Below are 22,472 nucleotides of genomic sequence, written 5' to 3'. Positions count from 1 at the left end.
ATATTAAAATTTACTAAAAATCTAATTGACAAATGATCCCAACATTTTTTACCTAAAAATTATTGCTAGATATTAAAAATTAGGAAATTAATGTGGGTTGTAAACCTTTGGGGCGTTCATCAACTCACCAACCTCAATGATGGACGTCATTAAAAAGGACAGCTAACCCACAAATAAGAGCCATTGCCGTTTGCCAGGGCGGGATTCATTTGACTTTTGTGGGTATATAATTAAGTAGATTTAAAAAGTAGGGTTTAATTAAATGAAGGGTGGAACTGAGCCATGCCAGAAGTAGTTGTTGAGATCGTCAACAAAGAAGAAGGGATCCTATATTTATAAACTATTACTAATTTATTGGAAACCAAAATGTTAGTGCCATCCATTACTACGTAATACTCCTACTCCATATATATCCATTGCTTGCTTGCAGCGAAAGACCATGTGGATTCAACAAACTGGACTCTTCTTTTATCGAACGGAGAGGTCAAGGAACTCAATTTATTAATTCTTATATGATTATTGTTTTATATTAGAAGTGGCATTTGATGGTTAGGGCACTCTTGGCATGGTCATGCACAAGTACTATATATATTATAATTTTTCAAAAAAAAAAAATTACTGATGTTGTGGTTGATGTTTTATATGGAAAATAATTAATTAATATTAAAATATGATGATGGTATTAATATATTTTCCATCAATTCCCGTAGACAAATTGCTCTATATATTTTTTATTTTTTTAACCTACCCCCTAAGGAAGGCTCAAATCCCTATTTCTGTTTCAAGAAGCATCTCTTTAACTTACCCGCTAATTATTTAGAAAAAGAAAAAAAAAAACTTGAATAAACGAATTAATTAGGAAGACAAAAATAGGGAATTCATCAATAAGCTGTGGAAGCTTCATGGTTGCAACTGCGATATGCATTGCAGGCTGACGGATATAGTCAGCCCTTTCTCCCATTCTCCTTCTCTTAATTAGCTTTCATATTCATCTCCCTTCCATTCTCTCACTCTTCCACCTTTGTCGCCTTCTTTCCACAATCCCTTATACTCTCTCGGATCCCTATTCTTGGACCTGTCCGTGAAACTCAGGGTCTCTTTATATATCTTCAGGTGGAATTCGTTGGATACAAATGGAAGCCTACATCACCACTGCGCGATTTCTCCTGGAGAGTAGCCGATGGGTTTGTATCCCCTCGATCCGACTCCGAGGAATGGGTTCTGAGTTGCTTAGAAAGCGCATATTCTAGCCCTGTTTTCAATGATGAAGCTGAACATGGTGACTTCCTTAAAGCGAAGAATATGGGATCCCTACTGGGAAGAAAGCCCTAATCAACTCATGGAACTGGGATGATCTTTTGTGCAAGATTCGATCGAGGGCCATTGTCTTAGTCCATCTCCCAGTTGAGCAAAAATAAAAAACAAAATACTACGGTTATACAAATAGGGCTTGGCTATGGGGGTTGGCTAGATTTGATTTATCACTGTGTCTGCAAGACAAGCCTATTTTTTTTTTTTTCAGCATGAGAAACTGGATCTTGAGGTTTGAAGGAATGGACACCCCAATACATGAAGTGCCCATATCCCTTTGATTAGACTAATCAAAATATCAACACAAGGATCGCTTTCAAATTGTAATAAAATACGCAAAGTTTTGGATGGTTTCAACATATTTGCTTGCACGTCCTCTCTATTAAACTAATATTCCACTGGCCATCTGTCACATTAGGACCCATTTCTTATTGCTATATCTCTCCTTCTTCCTCTCTTCCTCCAAACTCTATCTTTAAGCCGTCTTGCAGGCCATAAGATCACCTTCACGGTCACCACCATCATCATCATTATCATAATACTGGCAACAATTCAGACCCACCCAATTTCAGTCCAACTGCCTGCAACTTCTAAGTGCTTCCTAACATGGACGGCGGGTTCAGAGGCATCCATGTGTAATTGAGCAAGAAGAGGACGAAAATTCGCCCGAGAAAAGCGGAGATTCGCCTGGCTCCGGCGTGTCCAACGACAACAAGATGGCCTCCTCTTCCTCCCCTAAGAGAAGGTTAGTACGCGGTATTTGTTTGCTACATAAAATTGGGGTTTGGTTTTGCAGTTCAAGTATATATATGGTGCATCTTGAGAATGAGATAAAAAATTTAAAACGAGAAGGTTGTGGGGTGTGATTCAGTAGGCGCGGCATAGAGAAAAGAGTGGTCTCAGTGCCCATCAGAGACGTTGAAGGGTCAAGGCTGAGAGGCGACGGTGCTCCGCCGTCGATCGATCGATGGGCTTGGCGGAAGTACGGCCAAAAACCCATCAAAGGGTCACCTTACCCCAGGTAACTTGTCCCAGAGTTTTATTATGGTGTAAGAACAATAATTTCGGGCCCAAAAAGGCCGAATTTGCTAGTTGATCAGCCAGAATGACTAAAATGTTCTTGGGTTATTAGTGATAACAATTTCCATAAGAGTATTTTCGTTATTTCAGCTAGTCGGCCAATGAATTGAGCATTTCCATGCCATTCAGATTGAATATCATATTCTCAGTGAAAATGAATTGAAGGACAAATTCAATCAAACAATAAAAACATATAGAATGCAATTAGTCCACTTTCTGAGATGATTAAGGAATCCTAATTTTCAAGTATACAAGCTGTCACCAAATTTTTCTTAATTTATCTCTATGGCTTTTGTCTACTATGTGATTTGGCAGAGGGTACTACAGATGCAGTAGCTCCAAGGGCTGCCCGGCCAGAAAACAAGTAGAGAGAAGCCGCGCGGATCCCAACATGGTGGTTGTTACGTATTCGTGCGAGCATAACCACCCTTGGCCGGCCGCCAGAAACACCCACCACCACAACAATCAAGAGACCTCCACCGCCGACGCTATACCGGTACAATCAACTGTATCTTCGAAAAACACGACGGCCTGTGAAAGTCGATTGCAGCTTGAGCCAGACGAGAAGTTTGCCAATTTGGGAGAAGCGAATCTGATCGGAGGGTACGAATTCAACTCGTTTTCCGACTGGGAAGTTGAGGCGGCGGCGGCGGCAACGACGACGTCTACCTGGCTGGAGAGTCCAAGAATGGGTGAAGGGGCGATGAAGGAGGAGGACGAGTGGCTGTTCGCAGACCTGGAGGAGCTGCCGGAGTGCTCGGCAGTGTTCCGGCGGCGGGTGTTGGAGAGGGCGGAGGAGGAGTGCCGGCGGTGCAATTTAGCCACTACAGGGTGAGATCTGCTGCCACGTCGGGGTACGCCGCATGAACAACCATGGAGCAGCTCAATAACCATGGGGTGCTTTTTCCTTTATTTTACTTCTTCTTTTTTTTTTTATATATTTGACTTAGATGTCTTAAGTCTTAACCTGTGTAACGTGGAGTGGAGTGGAGTGTGTTAACCAATAAAAGGTCGCCACCGCCCGCTTTGATCATCTGTCTCATAATTTAAATTCCCTTTATTTAAAATTAAATTTATGAATAAGAATTAATTTTTCCTTTAAAGAAGAAAATTTTACTGCTTGTGGCTTATTGGATGGAATAAGAAGTTGCATTCTTCCCGCCTCTAAGTTATAAAAATAGCTTCTTTTTTCAACCCAAAAAAAAAAAACAAAAATTGTAAATAAACATAATTCGTAGACGCTCGCAAAGAGATACCCGTGACTTGAAAACATCGTCTATTTTTTGTTAATAAATAAAATTATGTACTTCAAGTCTTAGTATAAACTATATTACACGGAAACACTTCATAGGTGCCATTTTCCCATTTCCAAAACGTTTCGGAAACGTTTCTTATTCTCGTTTCGAACCCTATTTATGCTTATTTTTTTAGAAAAATGTCCGTTTCCTATCAGAAACGTTTTCGTTTCCATGCAACATAGAGTATCATGCAACATAGAGTATAAGAGACGCTAAAACTTACTTATGAGAGTCCAACTTAAAAACAAGAAGAAGCTCCCTAATAGTACCACCAACCTACCACTAGGCGATATCCTAGCCAGTAGCCACCAAGAGAACCAAAGCAATGGAGAGAAATTCCTAATGAAGCTCTACTTTGACCATAGATTAGATGACAAATAGAAATAGGTCTGGCTCAATCAAAAGAATATATATCGAATAGACAAAGCAATCCCTTCCCTGCTTTCCTCCTAATGTAGCCACCATCTTTTGCAAAAATTCTACACGAGCAGATCATGCGGCAAAACAAACCAGCCGCATCACATTAAAGCAATCAATTTCGGATCAAAACCCTAGTTTGAGCAGCATCCAACTCTCTTCAAGGCCGAAACATCTTGACCCACATCAATTTTCTCACCCTTGGAAGGCACAGCAGTTGCTGCTGCTGCTCCATCTTCGGCAGCCTCCATGGCCTTCTTGCTGACGATGCGGTATATCTGTGTGAGGACTTCTGCAAATGCATTGTCCACATTGATTGCTTCCAGAGCCGAAGTTTCCATGAAAATGAGGGACTCCCTCTCTGCAAACGACTTCCCATCCTCGGTTGAAACGGCAACAAGGTGCCGAAGGTCTGATTTGTTACCAATCAGCATGACAACGATGTTTGGATCAGTGTGATCCCTCAACTCCCTTAACCATCTTTCGACATTTTCAAATGTTGAGTGCCGTGTCACGTCATACACGAGCAGTGCACCCACAGCGCCTCGGTAGTAGGCACTTGTGATGGCACGATATCTGAAAGCAGCAAAGCGATGAGCAGCTGTCAAAACCCAAGAATATAGGGTAACTTGTACTAAGAAATTCAATGGTTTTTGCAACGATAATCAGCAAGAGAAATGAAGATACAAAATTGAAGGGAGCATCCATAGAAAATTGAGAATCCATGCAATCATCAACCATTTAACTTGTTTACTAAATTGACAGCACAATTTATACCAAGTCCACAAAATCTACTTGAAGTTGTATCGTTTGACCATACAATACCATCTTGGGGCAACAAAAGCGTTCTTCCCCATACACAAAGCAACGTCTTCCATTCATTCTTCTACAAAAGCTACTCCAAATTATCAACACGTAAAAGCATATGTTATCTGATCCAGGATGGTGGATATCAAACAACAAAATACAATACAACTACCTCTAATCAAATTGGCACGTACTTCAGCCATATATATTACCAGCAGACATGATGAATCAGTTCATTCAATCTGGTTAAGGATACATTTATTTCACTGATATTGGAGATCAGTTGAAAACCAGAGCAAAAAACTAATTACGACAATCAAAATTGCACTTTCAGTGAATCAGAGACTGGCAATTGGGGGTGTGTATGTATGTGTTGTGTGTGGGTGGGTGTGGGTGTATTATGGCACTCACAGCTCACCAATGGTACCAACGCTTATGGCAGCATGAAAGTTTGAAGAATAGGAAAAAACAAACCAAGACGTGAAGCCCACCTGCCATTCCGAACCACATGCACGCAGATCTTTCTTTACAGTATTATCATAGCTAGAAGTTAAAAATTTCATGCAAACAGTAATTCAACTAGATGAACCCATAATGCATACATATTTCAGTATGTATAGAACCAAAATACCACTAACAGCCAAAGGGCAGCTTCATAGCCTTGATCCCTAGCTCCATATTAACCTCTCCAACATAACCAAGTACAAGAAGGTGGCAACAATCTCCAACATATTCACTATTCTGGCAAAGCATAACACCTAGTACATATCAATTAGTAAGCAATTGCAAACCTCACTTCCACAATATTGGTGGTAAAGCTTCCACCCTCTCATATAAATGGAAAATTGTGCCTGGCATTTTATACAATAGTAAATTTTTTAGCAAAGTTGAAAGGAAATTTCTATAAGATGGCTATAAAACCAACTTTGTTGTCTAAGTCTAAATGTTGGGCGCTAAATCACCGACATGTGCAAAATATGAGTGCAATAGAGATGAGGATGCCATGATGAATGAGATTATTCATAATAAGGACAAGTTAACTCCTATTGAAGATTAGATGCATGAAATACAATTAAGATGATTTAGTTATAAGAAAAGAAGAAGAATAGAGGTTCTGGTTGTCAAATGGGCCTGGGTAGAATTCACTCCTAAAAGCTAGCTTAGATGAGGGTGCCCAAACTACAAATAAACAACATAACAGTCCAATAACTTGGTGATGTGGGACATTGCAACTTCAACACCCTCCCTCACGCGTAGCGTGCAAATACATACGAGCAGAGTCCAAATCCAACACCGCAAACAAAAGCATGCTCCAATACCATGTCAAATGGGCATTGGTAGAACTCACTCCTAAAAGCTAGCTCAGAGGAGGGTGCCCAAACCACATATAAATAACATAACAGTCCAGGAACTTGGAGATGTGGGACAAATGCAACTTCAACACCAGTGAGGAGGGCAGGTGAAATGGAATTGGACTTTAGCAAAATTGCTAGAAAAAACTTGGTCAAAAACTCTTAGATAGGATATGAGTTATATAATCCTTATAGAAAATATGGCCTATATAGAGATGATTGCCGAGTTGGAACTCATGTAGCCAATCCCATGCAGAGGGATTAAGGTTTAATATGTTGATGGGTGGGTCCTTATTGTATCTCACCCAGTTTTTATTCAAAAGAATCACACAAGGTATCAGTGCTGTGTTGTGTCTGCATAAAATGTCAATATCTGTGCTTCCTAGCAGGTGACAATAACTGTTGTCATTTGCTGGTCAGCAAAATACAGATGACTAATATGAATTAACTGATGGAATTGGAAGCCAACAAATGCAAGTTTTCTCTGGCAAGCTCATAACACAAGCATGCTGGATATTTTGTTTTACATAATAAATCCCCTACCTCTATAACACAATATTAGAAACCCAAGATCCAAGAATGAACAGGTTCTCCATAGCACAAATGTCAGGAGACTGAAACATTACTGTGACATGCAAATGATGCAGTCAAGACAAGTGGGACCCATCAATTAAGATTTTTGGTTTTATCTGCTTATGTCATAGAGGGAGGGAGGTCATATTATTGTTTTAACAAATTTTATGAAAGGCTTTTAAGTAGTATTGGATTAATAGATTAGATAAGATTACAATTTTTACAACCTTAGTGCTGTGGAGATTAGTTCGTATTAATAAAATCCATAGACAAATTTTATGATAGTACATTACATTAGATAAGAATATCAAGCATAACATTAGATAAGATCATGATTGGTTTCTATTAAGATTTTTAGTTTTATCTGCTTATATGATAAAGCTTTTATTTTTATACTTTGAAGTGTCAGATTTTATGATAGACTTTAAGCGGTATTGGAATTAATACATTAGACAGGATTATTTATGAAAGAATTCTAGTTATTTTACAAGTTTTAGCATTTAAATATAACTGAATATTATAATTGAAAAATATGATTTTTAAGTAGGAATAAAACTTAATCCTTTGGAAGATATGTTAGCTCTTTGCTCCCCTCCACCACCCCCACCAACCCCCCCCCCAAAAAAAAAACCCAACACACACACCCCTTCCCCTAATATCTGTACTTATTTCTTCTCTTATTCTTCTATCCTCTCCCCTCCAGCTAGATAACCATTTTGGTACCTCCTCCTCAGTTATGAAAGGATTCTAGTTGTTTTACAAGTTTTAGCATTTAAATATAACTGAATATTATAATTGAAAAATATGATTTTTAAGTATGAATAAAACTTAATCCTTTGGAAGATATGTTGCCCCCCCCCCCCCCCCCCCCCCCCCCAAAAAAAAAAAAAAGAAAAAAAAAACCAACACACACACACACACCTTCCCCTAATATCTGTACTTATTTCTTCTCTTATTCTTCTATCTTCTCCTCTCCAGCTAGATAACCATTTTGGTACCTCCTCCTCAGTTATGAAAGAATTCTAGTTGTTTTACAAGTTTTAGCATTTAAATATAACTGAATATTATAATTGAAAATTATTTTTAAGTATGAATAAAACTTAATCCTTTGGAAGATATGTTAGCTCTTTGTTCCCCTCCACCACCCTACCCCCCACCCCCCCCCAAAAAAAAACCAACACGCACACCCCTTCCCCTAATATCTGTACTTATTTCTTCTCTTATTCTTCTATCTTCTCCTCTCCTGCTAGATAACCATTTTGGTAACTCCTCCTCAGTTCCTGCTCTTCTCCTTGCTTCTTCTTCTTTTGCCCCTTCTCTGCCTCGCATCCTCATAGGCAAATAGATTAATGTTTACCCACCCAATTAAATGGAAATCAGTAAAATGGATAAAATTCTACATATACAACATACATGATGGTAACATAAGGGTACTACAATTTTAGATACTTGATTTAAAAGGTGTCAAGACTTTAACAATTGTAAAGAAGATAATCCTTAGAGAGAATTAATTGCATTGACAAGAATTTCTTTAAGAAAACACATTGCTGAAAAATGCATGAGCTCTAAAAAAATACTGATGGTTTCAACCACAATAAAATAGTGAAAAAAAATTATCATTCAATAGAATCAAACTAGTCAATGCATTTGATTGGGTCAAATACATTCTTGTTTGTGACCTTAAGAGTCTTGGACCTTGGCAGCTATTTTCTTGATGATGTGCATTTGGAGGGAACGGAATAGAGGACATTCTGTTGGTAGATATGGATTGATAGTCTTAATTTGTGCAATTAGCAGCCTTAACTTACGGGAATATGATAGTTAAATTAGGGACTACGATTTGTCTGATTGGCATAATTTGTGTTGATAGACTTGTTTTAACCTTTTCCTTTTTTATTTCAATTGTCTATGTACAAAAGGGGTAATTGATTCTTAATAAACCAAAAGGTTTTCTCTCCTTGTTTTTATCTCATTCAATAGAGGGCATTAAATGGCTTGTTCATGGATTAAAATCCTATCTAGACTTTTCATGGATTTCAAGGAAATGTAGTAGATTTTCTTCTACTTTTGACTTACTACAAAGCTCAACCTAGGGGATTGTAACTAGCTCCTAGACTTCCTTGTACTTATTTAAAATAAAATAGATTAAAACCTCTATCCTTCCTGTGATCAGTGTTGTGTAGGCATTTTATAAAATTTTATAAGACATTGTGTATAGCTTGAATGTGATGATGACTTGAAGAGAGAGATTCTCATTTGAAGTCAAATGATGGCTTGAGTGTAAGAGAGGTTATCTAAGAGATTGTGGTCAGGCGTAGAAGTAAAATGAAAAATTTAGTGTTGTAAAGGAAGCGTCTAACTGGCTATGGAGAAGAGGAGATTTGCCTCCTAAAATATACTTTGCATATGGATAAATTGACCATACACTCCCTAAACTTTGGTACTTTTGGCCAGGGCACCCTTGTACCTTGTTTTCCATCAAAAATGTCCTTGTACTTTCCTTAAATTGCCAGGACACACCTTTTGTTAGAAATGACATTTTAACTTAAGATTAAATTAAATTAAATAAAATAAAATTTAAAACAAATAGAAATAAAATCTAAAAAATCAAAAGTGGCCACCAATTATCCAAATCCATCGTTGTCAACTGTTCCAATCATTCCCAAACCTAATCTCATTTTGTTTTTTGTTTTAAATTTAACTTACGTTAACTTAACCTCAATTCAATTAACATCATTTCTAACAGAAGGGGTGTCCTACCAATTTAAAGTGCAAGGACCTTTTCAACAAAAAAATAAATTGCAAGGGTGTCAAGGCCAAAGGCCTAAAATTCAGGGAGCGCATGGTCAATTTATCCTATATATATTCCCTCACTAGAGGGTAAAAATAAATTGCAAGGATGTCTAGGCAAATGTCTAAAGTTCAGAGGATGAATAGTCAATTTGTCCTATATACATAATGCCATCACTGGAGGGTCGGGTTAGGAAGGGCACCCGATGTAAAATTTTGCCACACTATTCTTTTGCATGGGGTTCATATTATCAATGTGGCATCTAGAAGTCAATTGACATTATAAATGTTATGCTACCAACTTTACCTTGGTTAGGATAAGATATAATTCATGATTTATATATATGTGTGTGTGTGTGTGTGTGTGTGTGTGTGTGTGTTTCAAAAGACCAAAATACCCTTGCTTTTGGTACTAGTATAAAAAGAGAACTTAAGGCCCCATTCTCGGATTTTAAAACACATGCGCACACAGAGCATTTGGCGAAGAGAGAGAGAGAAGAAGATGGGAGAAAAAAAAAAGCAGCATAGAGTTAACGGGCCCAAGCTGTATTTTCAACTCCTAAAGGGTTCCCCCCCCCCCCCCCCCCCCCCTAAGTAACTCCTCTGTTTCAAAGCATGCCTCTGCTTCCAACCCAATTTTAAGCACAAGTTTCAAATCATAGAGCCTTGGTTTCAAACATGGCTCAATGAAGCTGAATTCCAGATTCCAAAAATATCAAAAACCTTGAAATTTGTGTGTTAACCTTCCTAACTTGTTCAGAACATACATCTAACTCTTTAAATATCCACAAGAATTCTCCGTAAAATAGAAGTCATTCTCTTCACTAAAACAACAATACCTTTCCAAACATTTAAGGATTTACGTGCCAAATGAATCTTCCTTCATCCAAAACAGTTCAACGTGAGTTACATATATGTCCTCATTTTGTGTTCAAAAATGCAAAATGAACAATCTATATGGCACATTGGCACTCCCATGCTATGGTTTTTTATCTTTACAAAAATTATCATTACGAAATACCAAAATCTTCGTTCAAGGCAAAACTTCCATTTCTTCTTCACTCCACTTATTTCCTTTCCTTTGGGAGAATCAGATTCATCTAATCACATTGAATGTGTGAAATGAGCATGAAAAGGTCAACTAGTCAATGGGAGGAGTAAACTCTTCTCATCATATTCACCATCCTAAGCACCCAGATCTACAGCTCCCATGCTCAATGTTGACTAACTCAAACATGGTAAAAAAACAGTACTACCAGGACTCAAAAAAATTACCAATGGCCATGGTTTCATGTAATGAGAGTAGAAAACTAACGTTGATGCCCTTTAAACAACATTGTTCGTGCTTCCATAAATTATGCATCATGTAAACATCATTGTTCAGGCCAGACTCCCTCCCTCTCAGTTGCAAAATGGGAGAATGCAGGCTCAAATGTCAAATACCCTTTTTATATTAGTACTAAAGCAAGGAATTTTGGTGTTTTAGAAAATCCATTTCTCCATTATTTTAATTTCCAAGTTCTATGTGTGTGTGCGTGCACATGTACATTTGAGGAGACAAATCTCCTCTTCCTCATAGCTGGCCATACCCTTTCTCTTACAAACCAAAATTTTTCATTTTACTTCTCCTGCTGACAACCGCAATCTCTTGCATAACCTCTCCTACACTCAAGCCATTATTTGGCTTTTGAAACATAAATCTCTCATCTCAAGTCATCACATATCCCAAGCCATACACAATGTCTTATAGCCATGCATCCTCTTTCCAAGCCCTGCCATTCATTTCTTTCCCTCAACCTCATTTTCTCTCTCCAACATCACTCAATCCACTATTTATTCAATCTATCAAGTCCAGTCATGTCACAAATCATTCTATCTTTCAAAGATCATGTTTGCTCATTCATTGACTTGTCTTGTCAAATAACATCATGGTTTCATCATATTTCATAGATAAATTTACCTCATTTTATGTTTGGGTTTCTATTGCTGGATTATCCATTTGCTTATCGGCCATGCCGTTGGAATCATCTCAACGCTATGATTACTATAAACCCATTACTCTAATTTGGGTTCCAGACAACTTCCAACGTCCCGCAGTCTCAATCCTCAACCCTAAATTGAATGTTGCTCCACCCAATCTCCATTTTATTTGTCCATTTCCTCCAATCAATTAATTGACTTCACATCTTGTCAGAGCTTGCACTCAAAATCTACCTCATTATACATGCTTGCGGAGTTTTATGTATTTGTTATAATTGTGATCTGGAATTTAAATTTGACTGAGATTGGAATTCCTAATTTGACCATGACTATGACTTCAAATTTGACTATGATTAGGATGTTATCAAATTCAATTTTGACTGTGATTTATCTCTTCTGAAGGAATATCCTCATGAATTATTTTCTGATCAGGATATAATTTTCTGTGTACATCTATAGATGATTTTAGATATATAAATAGGTGCTCAATGCTTTGGAATTAGTCGCAACTATATCACTATTGTAGTGGCAATCAATGTTCAAAAAGGCGGCCGCTGCCAAGGTGTTAGGCGGCCCCTGCCCGCCACGAATACATGCAAATTGACACCCTAGGCGCCAGGCCCAATCGAAGCCCAGCCGCCTAATTTTTAACAAGATCCACACCAGATCCAACGAGTTTCAGACTTGTTCCAAAGATGGAAAGACTAGATCTGACTGATTTTAATGAGATCCACACCAGATCTGACAAGGTTTCAGGCTCAGGACGGCAAATCCGGCCATATGCAACAATATGCAAAGCTTCAATTGCCGAAGAAGGAGTACGAAGGAGTAGTGAACGAAGGAGACCGAAATAGTGCATGGTAGTGACTAGAGAGTCAGTGCCAACACCAATCGGACATCAAGGATCAATCAACGATATATTAGTATCTGGGCTGCCACGAGATCGCCGTTGACGTCAACCGTGCAGAGCTCTTTTGCTGTGTGCGCCATGACCCAATATAAGCCATTATACACACACCCCAATATAAGCATGTCTTTGTTAGTTTCATCATCTATCATCCTAAGAAGTTCATTATGAATCAACAAGTTTTTCTTCGCACATGTTTATGTTGAACCTGCAATTCGATTCTACTAGATGTTGGATATTTCACTTATTTTTCCAGATTTCATTTGTCTTTTCAACTTTGATTTACCTAAAAATAATATCAAATTATATCAAAAAATTAAAAAAAAAAAAAAACAACAACAACAACAACAACAATTTTCCTAGGCCCCACCTAGGCGCTAGGCCCCAATCTAGAACCCGACTAGCGCCTAGCGCGTTTTAGAACATTGGTGGCAATATCACTTTTGTTATAACTATAAAAGTATGCACAGGGTTAGTAACTAGGGCAAACAAAGAAAAGAATTTGAGAACTGAAATCTGGAATTTAGAATGATCAAGAATTAGAAAGAATAGAAGAGTTGTTGATTATATACTCAACGACTAAGCAGATAAAAGGCACACAAACATAAAGTGCGCAAAACAAAACACTATCATAAGAAATTACGTTAGTTAAGACTACCAACATATAGCAGTACAATATAATTACAAAGAGGAGAAAGCACAACATAAAGCAGTAGAGACACAGCTTCAAGTAACACTTCCTTTTACATTCCCCCTCAATTGTGACTCTCCTCCGTCAGGTTGCTTGCTTGAAGAGCCATTAAAGCTTGAGTCTGATTGTATAGGTGACTTCTTTAGATTGAGCCTTTCACATAGAAACCTGAATCTGCTACTAGGTAATCCCTTAGTAAATATGTCAACCAACTGATGTAATGAAGGCATATACCGAATTTCAACAGCACCTTTTTCAACCTTTTCTCTCACAAAGTGAACATCAATTTCAATGTGTTTGGTGCGGGAGTGGAAAACCGAGTTTTCAGCAATACTCTTTGCAGCCATATTATCACTCCACACTATAGGAGTAGGACCACAACTGTAACCCAACTCTGAGAGTAGTGATTGCAGCCATAAAATTTCAATTATCCCTTGGGCTATAGTTCCATATTCAGCCTCTCCAACTGACCAAGCCACTACTATTTGCTTCTAGGAGCTGCAAACAATCAAGTTTTGACCAATAAAAACACATACCCCACTTGTAGATTTCCTGCTGACTTTGCAACCAACATGATCCGCATCCATATAGACTACCAAAGGTAAATCAAGAGGAGCTGGTGCAAAGAACAGACCTAGACCCAAGGTACCCTTAACATACCGTAGAAGTCTCTTGCAGGCTACCCAGTGTTGTTGTTTAGAGGATGATAAGAACTGGCTAAGTTTAACAAAGGATAAATCTAGTCTAGTATATGTTAAATATTGAAGAGAGCCAATGATGGTACGATAAAGAGAGAGATTATCAAACACTTCACCCTCTTCAGTCAAAGAATTAGATGAATTCATAAGAGTATTACTAGGCTTACAATCCATCATACCAGCCTTTCCCAACAAATCCAGTGCATATTTGGACTAGGTAAGATAAATTCCAACATTAGTTCTATGTGCTTCAAACCCAAGAAAATAATGCACTGAATCCAAAGTCTTGAGAGCAAAATTTTTATCCAAATCATGAATAAAAGTCGAAAGAGCTTGCAAATCTGAATCAGTCACCAAAATGTCATCAACATAGATCAAGACAAATAGGACAAATTGAGAGGTGCGTTTAACAAACAGAGATGCATCAGACACTGCCCTCACAAAACCCCATGACTGCAAAGCCAATCGCAACTTTGTATACCAGGCTCTAGGGACCTGTTTAAGTCCATAAAGGGATTTTCTTAATCTGCAAACATGTGAGGGACAATTCATATTCACAAAGCCCTCAGGCTGAGACATATATACCTCCTCAATCAAATCACTATTCAGAAATGCATTGTTAATGTCCACTTGTTGGATATCCCAACCAAAGATAATTGTCAAAGTGAATAAAACCCGTATGGTTGGAGCTTTAACTACTAGACTAAAGGTCTCCATATAGTCCACTCCTGGTGTTTGAAGAAATCCCTTGACTACCAACCGAGCCTTGAATTTGAGGACTGATCCATCAGGGTTGTACTTAACCCTATACGCCCATTTACACCCAATGAGGTCCATACTGTCAGAATATGGAACTAGCTCCCAAGTGCCATTTTGTTTCAATTCGGTAAATTCCTCCTCCATAGCATTAACCCATCTTAGGTCTAAAAAGGCCTTATGTATAGAACTAGGAACTAAGGAATTGGTGAGGGCATGAGGAGAATTTAATTGCAGCTGTTTGGCCTTGGACTTGGTAAGCATAGGATGAATAGAAGGAAGAGGTGGAGCTGTGTATTTAGATACATGTGATATAGGTTGAGAACAAGATTGAGGTACAGGTAAAATTGATACATGATTAATAGAAGAATCAGATACCTGATTGGAAAGAGATCTTGTGGATTGAGAAGAGACTTGAGTTTGACAAGGAGGAAGACTCAGGTTGTGCTACTTCAGGAAAGGTTGACAAAGGAATAGACTCAAAATATGAAGTAGAAAAACTAGGAGAACAAGACTTAGAAACAAAACCAAGAGAAAACAAAGAGATGAATGGAAAATCATCAGGATTAAACTGAACATGCCGAGAGACATAAACTCGACCAAATGGATGCAAACATTTGTACCCTGCCTGTACATGACTATACCCAATGAAAACACATTTAGTAGAATGAAACTCAAATTTGTGCTTGTTATAAGGGTGCAAGTAAGGAAAACAAGCACAGCCAAAGGGTTGCAACATCAGATAATTTGGTTGTTTGTGAAAGAGAAGCTCAAACGGAATTTGGAATTTAAGAGTAGAAGAAGGCAGTAAATTGATAATGAATACTACTATTCGGAAGGCTTCAACCCAAAATTTGAGTGGCACATGAGAGTGTGATAACAAAGTTAACCCCATTTCCACAATATACTTGTGTTTACATTCTGCTACCCCATTTTGCTGATGGGTGTAAGGACATGTGAATCGAGGTTGAATCCCACAGGTATAAAGATAGGGTAAACTCTCCCCCATTATCAATTTGTAAAGCTTTAAGCTTGGTTTGAAATTGGACTTCAACAAGTTTATGAAAGATTTTGAAAATGGAAAGAGCATCTGATTTAAGTTCCAATGGGTATATCCATGTGCATCATGAATAAGCATCCACAAATATGATATAATAACGATATCCTTCAATGGACAAAACGGGAGATGGACCCCACAAATCAAAGTAGACTAATTCAAGAGGTTTGGTAATTGTAATTGGACAATCAGCAAAAGGTAATTGACTAAGTTTGTCAATTTTACAAGAATCAAAAAACACGGCCCTTGAACAAGAAGAAGGAAGATGTATCTTATTAAGAATCGAGTGTAGTACATTGGAAGATGGATGGCCTAATTTGGCATGCCATCTACGATATAATTGTTCTTTACATGCTAACTGAACATTAGGAGACAGTCCATGACAAAATAGAAGCTATCTCTTACATTTATTTTCAAAAGAAAAAGCACTTTGCAAAGAAGATGTACTGCTAGCTATAGGCTGAGACTCAATAAACTAGGCTGGAGAAGATGAAGCAGCAGAAGCAATTGCTGAACTTAGCTGGTAGCCCATCCTTAAGATGTCCTTGGAGTAGCACTTCCCCAGTACTCTTGTCCTTAATCAAATAAGAACTAAAATTAAACTCGGCAACAAGGTCATGGTCTCTAGTTAGTTGAGAGACACTGATTAAGTTCTTTTTCATGTTAGGAACATACAAAACATTAGGTAAGGAAATAGAAGAAGCAGGTTTACTTTGAGTGTACAAACGTCCAAAACCTATATTAGAAATCGGCAGCTGCTTACCATTGCCAACAGAAACACAATCACTGCCATTGTAAGGAGAATGAAGTGAAAGATTTCTAAGACTAGAAGTTATATGATTTGTGGCTCCAGAATCAACGAGCCAAACAAAATCTGTGAGAGAAGACATAGAACCTAGCTCATTCATGTAGACCTCATTTGAACCATTTAGGGAGGCTAAATAAGCTTGAGTATCTAATTGGGAAACCATTTGAGGCCGTCCAAAATTTTGATTAGACACAAAATTTCCACATAAAACTTTGTGTTCGTGTGTGTGATTGATGATTTGATTGTGGTTTGTATTCGATCCAAATTCCTAACAGTATTTTATCTCGTAAATCATGTCTGACTGCATTTTTATCTATACCATCTGATTCACTGTAATGCAAGGAATATAAATCGATGATTCATTTTACTAAATAACCCAGCCCCAAAAGGTAAATATTTTGGATTTCCCTAAATCCAAAGTCAACCTCAATAGTCGATCTTTTTATCAAATTCAAACTGTCTTAAGCTCCTGAATTTTACCCAAGTTCAGCACTGTGTAAAAAGCAAGCAGTACCTAATTCCAGGGCAGTTGCATCCCATTGGTATCCATAAGAAAGGCACAACATAAACCATCACGTGTGAACCAACACACAATAAGATTGAACCAACTACATTGTGCATATAAAGTATCAAAGAAATCCAACGGATTAGACTCAAGTTGATCCAATTTTTGCAAATATCAGAAAAAGCCACATCAATTAAGAGATTGATCGACTGAAAGAACTTGGCTGTGATCTTGTCATCTATAGGAAGAGCCAGGGGCTGTTTAGTTGTAGAAAACAGCCTCAGTTTTTCGGAAAATTACTCCACAGAAAATAGAAAATTAGAAAACATGTTCAAAAACAAAACAAAAAAAATTCAAATAAAAAATGGAGATTTGGAGAACTCCTAAAATGAGTTTTCCAAATTTTTCTCACTAATGTGGGGATTTGGAAAAAAGCGGTTCTCCTTCTCTACTACAAATTTTTTTTAACATATGTTCATATTTTTTAGATTAAAAATTAGTTTTTGTACTTCTAACATTTGACATTTGAACGTGTTTTCCAAACTTTCTATGGACAATGAAAACTAGGGACTTTATAGAAAATTGGAGATGGAAACTAGAAAATCATTTTCCACAACTAAACAGCCCCATACTATCTTAAAGAGCATACTTACAGTAGTCCAAAAACAATAGTTGGAACATTAGTCATCTGACCTCATTTTTCCAACTCATTGAAGGTAAATAAGAGGAAAATTTGAAGAACCAAACAGTTTATTGACAAGATCTATCAATCTATGAAACAAATCAAGATTCAAACCTTCCTCCAACCATCATAACCAAAAGCAAGTACCATAAATTTAATTTCTAAACAGGCTAGTCTCCTAGATCAACAGGCACATCCAGATCAAGAATAGATGAGAACTGCTGCGCCCTAAACTCTTCAGATCTCTCTGCACCAATTAAACACCAACCAAACCAAACCAACCCAAGTCATAAACAGACGAACAATCCCCAAGCCTTACATAGAACAACCCTCACCCAAATATTTACAAATCCACGAAGTCTATGAAGCATAAGAAAAACCCAGATCACAAAATCAAACTGACTAAGCAGACTAGAAAATAGAAGCCCTAAAACAGAAATTAACTAGAAAAGCATAAACCCCACAAATCTATATGGTGTAAAGAGAACCCGGAGCAGAAAGTGACCTTTCTTGACCAGCAGTGTCCCAAATCTGGGCTTTGATGACCTTGCCATCAACAGTCAAGCTTCTGGTAGCGAACTCAACACCAATTGTAGACTTAGACTCGAGGCTGAATTCGTTCCTAGTGAACCTCGAAAGCAAATTGGACTTGCCAACACCCGAATCTCCAATCAGAACCACCTTGAAGAGGTAGTCATAGTCATCCTCCGCTCTGTACCCAGCCATCACTCTTTGTTGGAACACTATTCCCACTACTCTCTCTCTCTCTCTCTCTCAAGATGGGTATATAACTTTTTATATGTATAATTGCATGCTAAAAAGCAGGGTTTTTGGAGGGGTTCGCATCGGGGAGAGATGGGCTGCAACTTTTCTACTGTGTCGTCTCTCTCTCTCTCTCTCAGTGTGTGGAAGCTCTTTTCTGTCTTTTGACCTTTTGTTGGGCTGGAAATTAGAGAGACACGACCGGCGTGTAACAGCGTCGAGGAGACAACATTGCCAGTTCAGGGAAGGGGATAAATAAAACGAATATTATTTTTTTTAAATATCAAACTTTCATCTTAATCTTTTAATTTTTCATTTATTAGCTTTAAATCTTAATCTTAATCTTAATATATATATATATATATTAAAGTAACAGAATTCCTACGTACAGATTCCCACCAAAAAAGTACCTTTAGTTTTATTTTAAAAAAATAATATTCATTTTAGTTAAAAACGTGTTATTGAATCACTTTAAAAATATATTATATAATATTCAGATTCTACATTATTTGATTTTCTCGCATAAGCTATTCTATTATCTGATATTAAAAATTAGAAAATATGTATCAGTAATAACCAATATTGTGTGTTACTTTCTATCAAAAGGAACGCAACTCTTGTAATTCTCACTTTTTATTCTTTATGTACTCACACATTTCCCGATTTGTAATTATGCAAATAAATTCATATGTGTGTAAAATATATCTTGTTCCATTTAAAATATTACTTCATTTTGACATAGTCGTAACAACCATTTTCTAAGATAAGCACATTATTTTCTACTAAAAAGTTGTCTTTAATTTTTTTTTTTCAAGAAATAATATTCCTTCTAGTTAAAAACATGTTATTGAATTCTTCTAAAAACGTATTATACAATATTCAAATTATAGACTGTTCAATTTTGATGCATAGGCTACTCTATTATCTGATATTGAAAATTAAAAAGTGTATATCAACAATAACTAATGTTGTGTGTTACTTTCTATCAAAAGGAACACAACTCTTGCAATTCCCCCTTTTTATTCTTTGTGTAGTTACACGTTTCTCCATTTGTAATTATGCAGATAAATTCATATGTGTAAAATATATCCTATTTCATTTGAAATATTACTTCATTTTGACATAACCATAACAATCATTTTCTGAGATAAACACATTGTTCAGTTCTATTTCATATCACCTGACGTAAATATTGTATCCAATTTTGAAATGGCTCATTTGTTCCAAATGCTAAAGTTTGTGAATTCTACTCGAGCTAACTGGACAATCAAAGTACGCGTGGTGCGCAAGTGAGATCTGTCAAGATTCGAAGATGAGTCTCAGATTAACTCCAAGGAATGGTCTTAATAGACCATGAGGTAAGTTTTTTTTTTTATTGTTATGTGTGTAAAAAAATTGTATGGATAATAGTCGCACCTATTCTATCTTTTTACATCCCATTTAATTATGAATGTTCTTCATTGATAGTATTCATTTGTTCATCTATTTGATTTTATTCGGTCACCTTATTGCTGTATCCACTTATTAAATTGTAAATCAACCTGCAAATATTAATGTTAACATTAATAAATGTCAAAGTAAAGTATTAGCATCAAATCATATATATATTAGATAACCCCGATATCCTCGAATTTTTTAGTGTCGTGCATACATGCCAACTATATACCAGTTGAAATTATTATTATTACAGTGATATATTTTTTTCCCTCTTATTGGCAGAATGTGCGCCTATTATATCTTTGTTAGTTTTAGCAGTTCTTATGTAGTGTTTGTTCAATTATCTAAATCATTATTTTTTTTTTATTAAGATTTACGTGGCAAGTTGCACACATTTAAGTTAGGATTATCAGTATGTATTATTATTTTTTATATGTATTCATTAATTTTTTTTGAATTACTCTTTATGTAGTTTTTGATCTACTAATTAAATTGATATTATTATTTTTTTCCCTACTATTTACAATGCCATATACAAAAATGTCATGTATATCAGTTAAGATTTTTTTAGACTTTAGTTAAATATAATGTTTTTTTATACTATTATTTTCATGGTATATATTATTATTTTTTATATTTATTCATTAATTATTTTAAAGCACTCCTTATGTAGTTTTTGATCTACTATTTAAATTAATATTATTATTTTTTTCTCTATTGTTTATAATGCTATATACACAAATGTCATAGTAAAAACAAATGTCATTATTTTTTTCCCTATTGTTTACTATTTAAATTGATATTATTATTTTTTTTCCCTACTGTTTACAATGCAATATACATAAATGTCATGTATATCAGTTAGGATTTTTTAGAGTGCAATTAAATACAATATTTTTTTCGATATATATTCATTCATTTTATTTGAAGTACTCCTTATGTGGTTTTTGATCTACTATTTAAATTGATATTATTATTTTTCCCTACTATTTACAAGGTTATATACACAAATGTCATGTATAGTTGTTGTACCCCGCCTCTGAGAGACTCCCGAGAGGTCTCGCGGGGAGGCCCTTCCCAAGAAACGCTCTCGAGAGGGATCTCGGAGAGGCTCTTTCCGAGAGAACCTTTTAGGGATGTTGCCTTGGGGGTAAGAATCATCCTATAGATATGCCTTCTGAGAGACGTATAGTTGACTCACCACCAGACCTCTATAAAAGGCGAGACATAACACAGTTGCGAGGACTGAAACATTGGGTAACTGATCTACCCTCTGTGTGCTGACTTGCTTATTGGAGGGTCTTCGCGGGGATTCCTTCTTTTAACGTTCATCTTTGATCGCAGTTTCTCCGAAAAAGTAGCCAAAGCCCCTTTGATTCCCCCGATAAAACGTCTACCCTATCCGGGTCCTCCAGGAGACCTTCCCAAGAGAATCGCAACTCTCTACGGAAGCCGATCAAAATGTCTCCAAGAACCATTACAGTAAAAGCCCCCAACTCTCAAAGAGCTCCAGAAGAAAGTCACTCCACAAGGCTGGCGATCTCTCCGCAAGCCTTCTTTCGACCAGTTTTCTTTTCGGAGAGCTCTTTCTCTCCGAGAGGACTTCTTCTTTTTGAGAAGCTTCATCTCTTCGGAAAAACTCAGCTTCCTCTCTCCGGAAGAGCCCAGCTTCCTCTTTTCGAAATGACTCCCATGTTGGCTAATCTATTGAACATTGAACAAATTCTATTGTTCATTGAATTTCTATTGTCATTGAGCGACGGTTTCCCCTTACCTTGAACAAATTTTATTGTCCTAGTTTCCGGGCTACAACAATAGCAGTTAGAATTTTTTTACCCTGTAATTAAATATAATATTTTCTTATACTGTTGTTGCAATATAAAGATAAAATATCATGATTTTCTTACACTGTTGTTGTTCAAACATTTATCATAGAAATATCGATTATTTATGTTCACAAGGAACAAGGATGCATGTAAGTATAAAAAATACTCTTATAAGTTCTTTCACGAATAAGATCCGTGAAAACTTAGTCTATGTCATGCGGAACTTTGTTGTTGTTCAAAACACCATGAAATTCAAGACTACGTCGCACACATACAAGTTAAATTTTATGAAAACAACCCAAGTAATTGAGTTGCACGACGAAACCTTTCTTACTACTATATTCGCTTTTAAAGCTTTTAATGATATATTAGTGAGGAAAACGTGGATTAGACACGGCTCTTTGGTATGTTTTAATTTTAACATTTTGTTTTTTTTCTTTTCTTTTTTTCTTACCTTCACATTGTTTAACCCTATGGTTCACGTTATTATTGTTATTTTTTGTAAAAAATAGATTTGATAGGGGAAATTGTAGCTAAGGATAGTGCTCAGGTCCACGCATCATCTGCGTCTGATACCAATTCAATTGATGTTGTGATAGAAGATTTGGAATACGAAAATTCTTACATTTCATCTATATATCACGTTTATTTATCTATTTTAGTAAATAGATTTTCCTTAATTAGAAAAAATCGTCTTCCATGTACCATCTGGGGTGATCACGTTGATCTAGTAAA

General features: G+C 36.6%; 2 protein-coding genes across 3 annotated transcripts; one reads left to right on the top strand and one right to left on the bottom strand.

Moving 5' to 3' along the window:
• The first annotated feature begins 1,004 nt into the window (after nucleotides 1-1,004).
• On the top strand, nucleotides 1,005-3,424 carry LOC127795171 (probable WRKY transcription factor 65). 2 transcript variants are annotated; one of them, XM_052326673.1, is made up of 3 exons: nucleotides 1,005-2,056; nucleotides 2,186-2,332; nucleotides 2,707-3,424. In XM_052326673.1, exons 1-3 carry the CDS (start codon nucleotides 2,028-2,030, stop codon nucleotides 3,224-3,226), a joined length of 696 nt encoding a protein of 231 aa, XP_052182633.1. In that variant the 5' UTR covers nucleotides 1,005-2,027; the 3' UTR covers nucleotides 3,227-3,424. The 2 variants fall into 2 exon arrangements, with proteins under 2 accessions (XP_052182633.1, XP_052182632.1); XM_052326672.1 differs by having other exon boundaries at nucleotides 1,009-2,056; nucleotides 2,183-2,332.
• A 463-nt stretch (nucleotides 3,425-3,887) lies between these two features.
• LOC127795172 (ras-related protein RABA1d-like) lies at nucleotides 3,888-18,695 on the bottom strand. The gene is made up of 2 exons (XM_052326674.1): nucleotides 18,218-18,695; nucleotides 3,888-4,682 (listed from the first exon to the last, which is right to left on the bottom strand). Exons 1-2 carry the CDS (start codon nucleotides 18,436-18,438, stop codon nucleotides 4,241-4,243), a joined length of 663 nt encoding a protein of 220 aa, XP_052182634.1. The 5' UTR covers nucleotides 18,439-18,695; the 3' UTR covers nucleotides 3,888-4,240.
• Nucleotides 18,696-22,472: the final 3,777 nt, after the last annotated feature.

The sequence above is a fragment of the Diospyros lotus genome, chromosome 2 (genome assembly GCF_014633365.1).
Source record: "Diospyros lotus cultivar Yz01 chromosome 2, ASM1463336v1, whole genome shotgun sequence".
NCBI lineage: Eukaryota > Viridiplantae > Streptophyta > Magnoliopsida > Ericales > Ebenaceae > Diospyros > Diospyros lotus.
The sequence above is the reverse complement of the archived record's forward strand: the minus strand, read 5'-3'. Positions and strand labels throughout refer to the sequence as shown.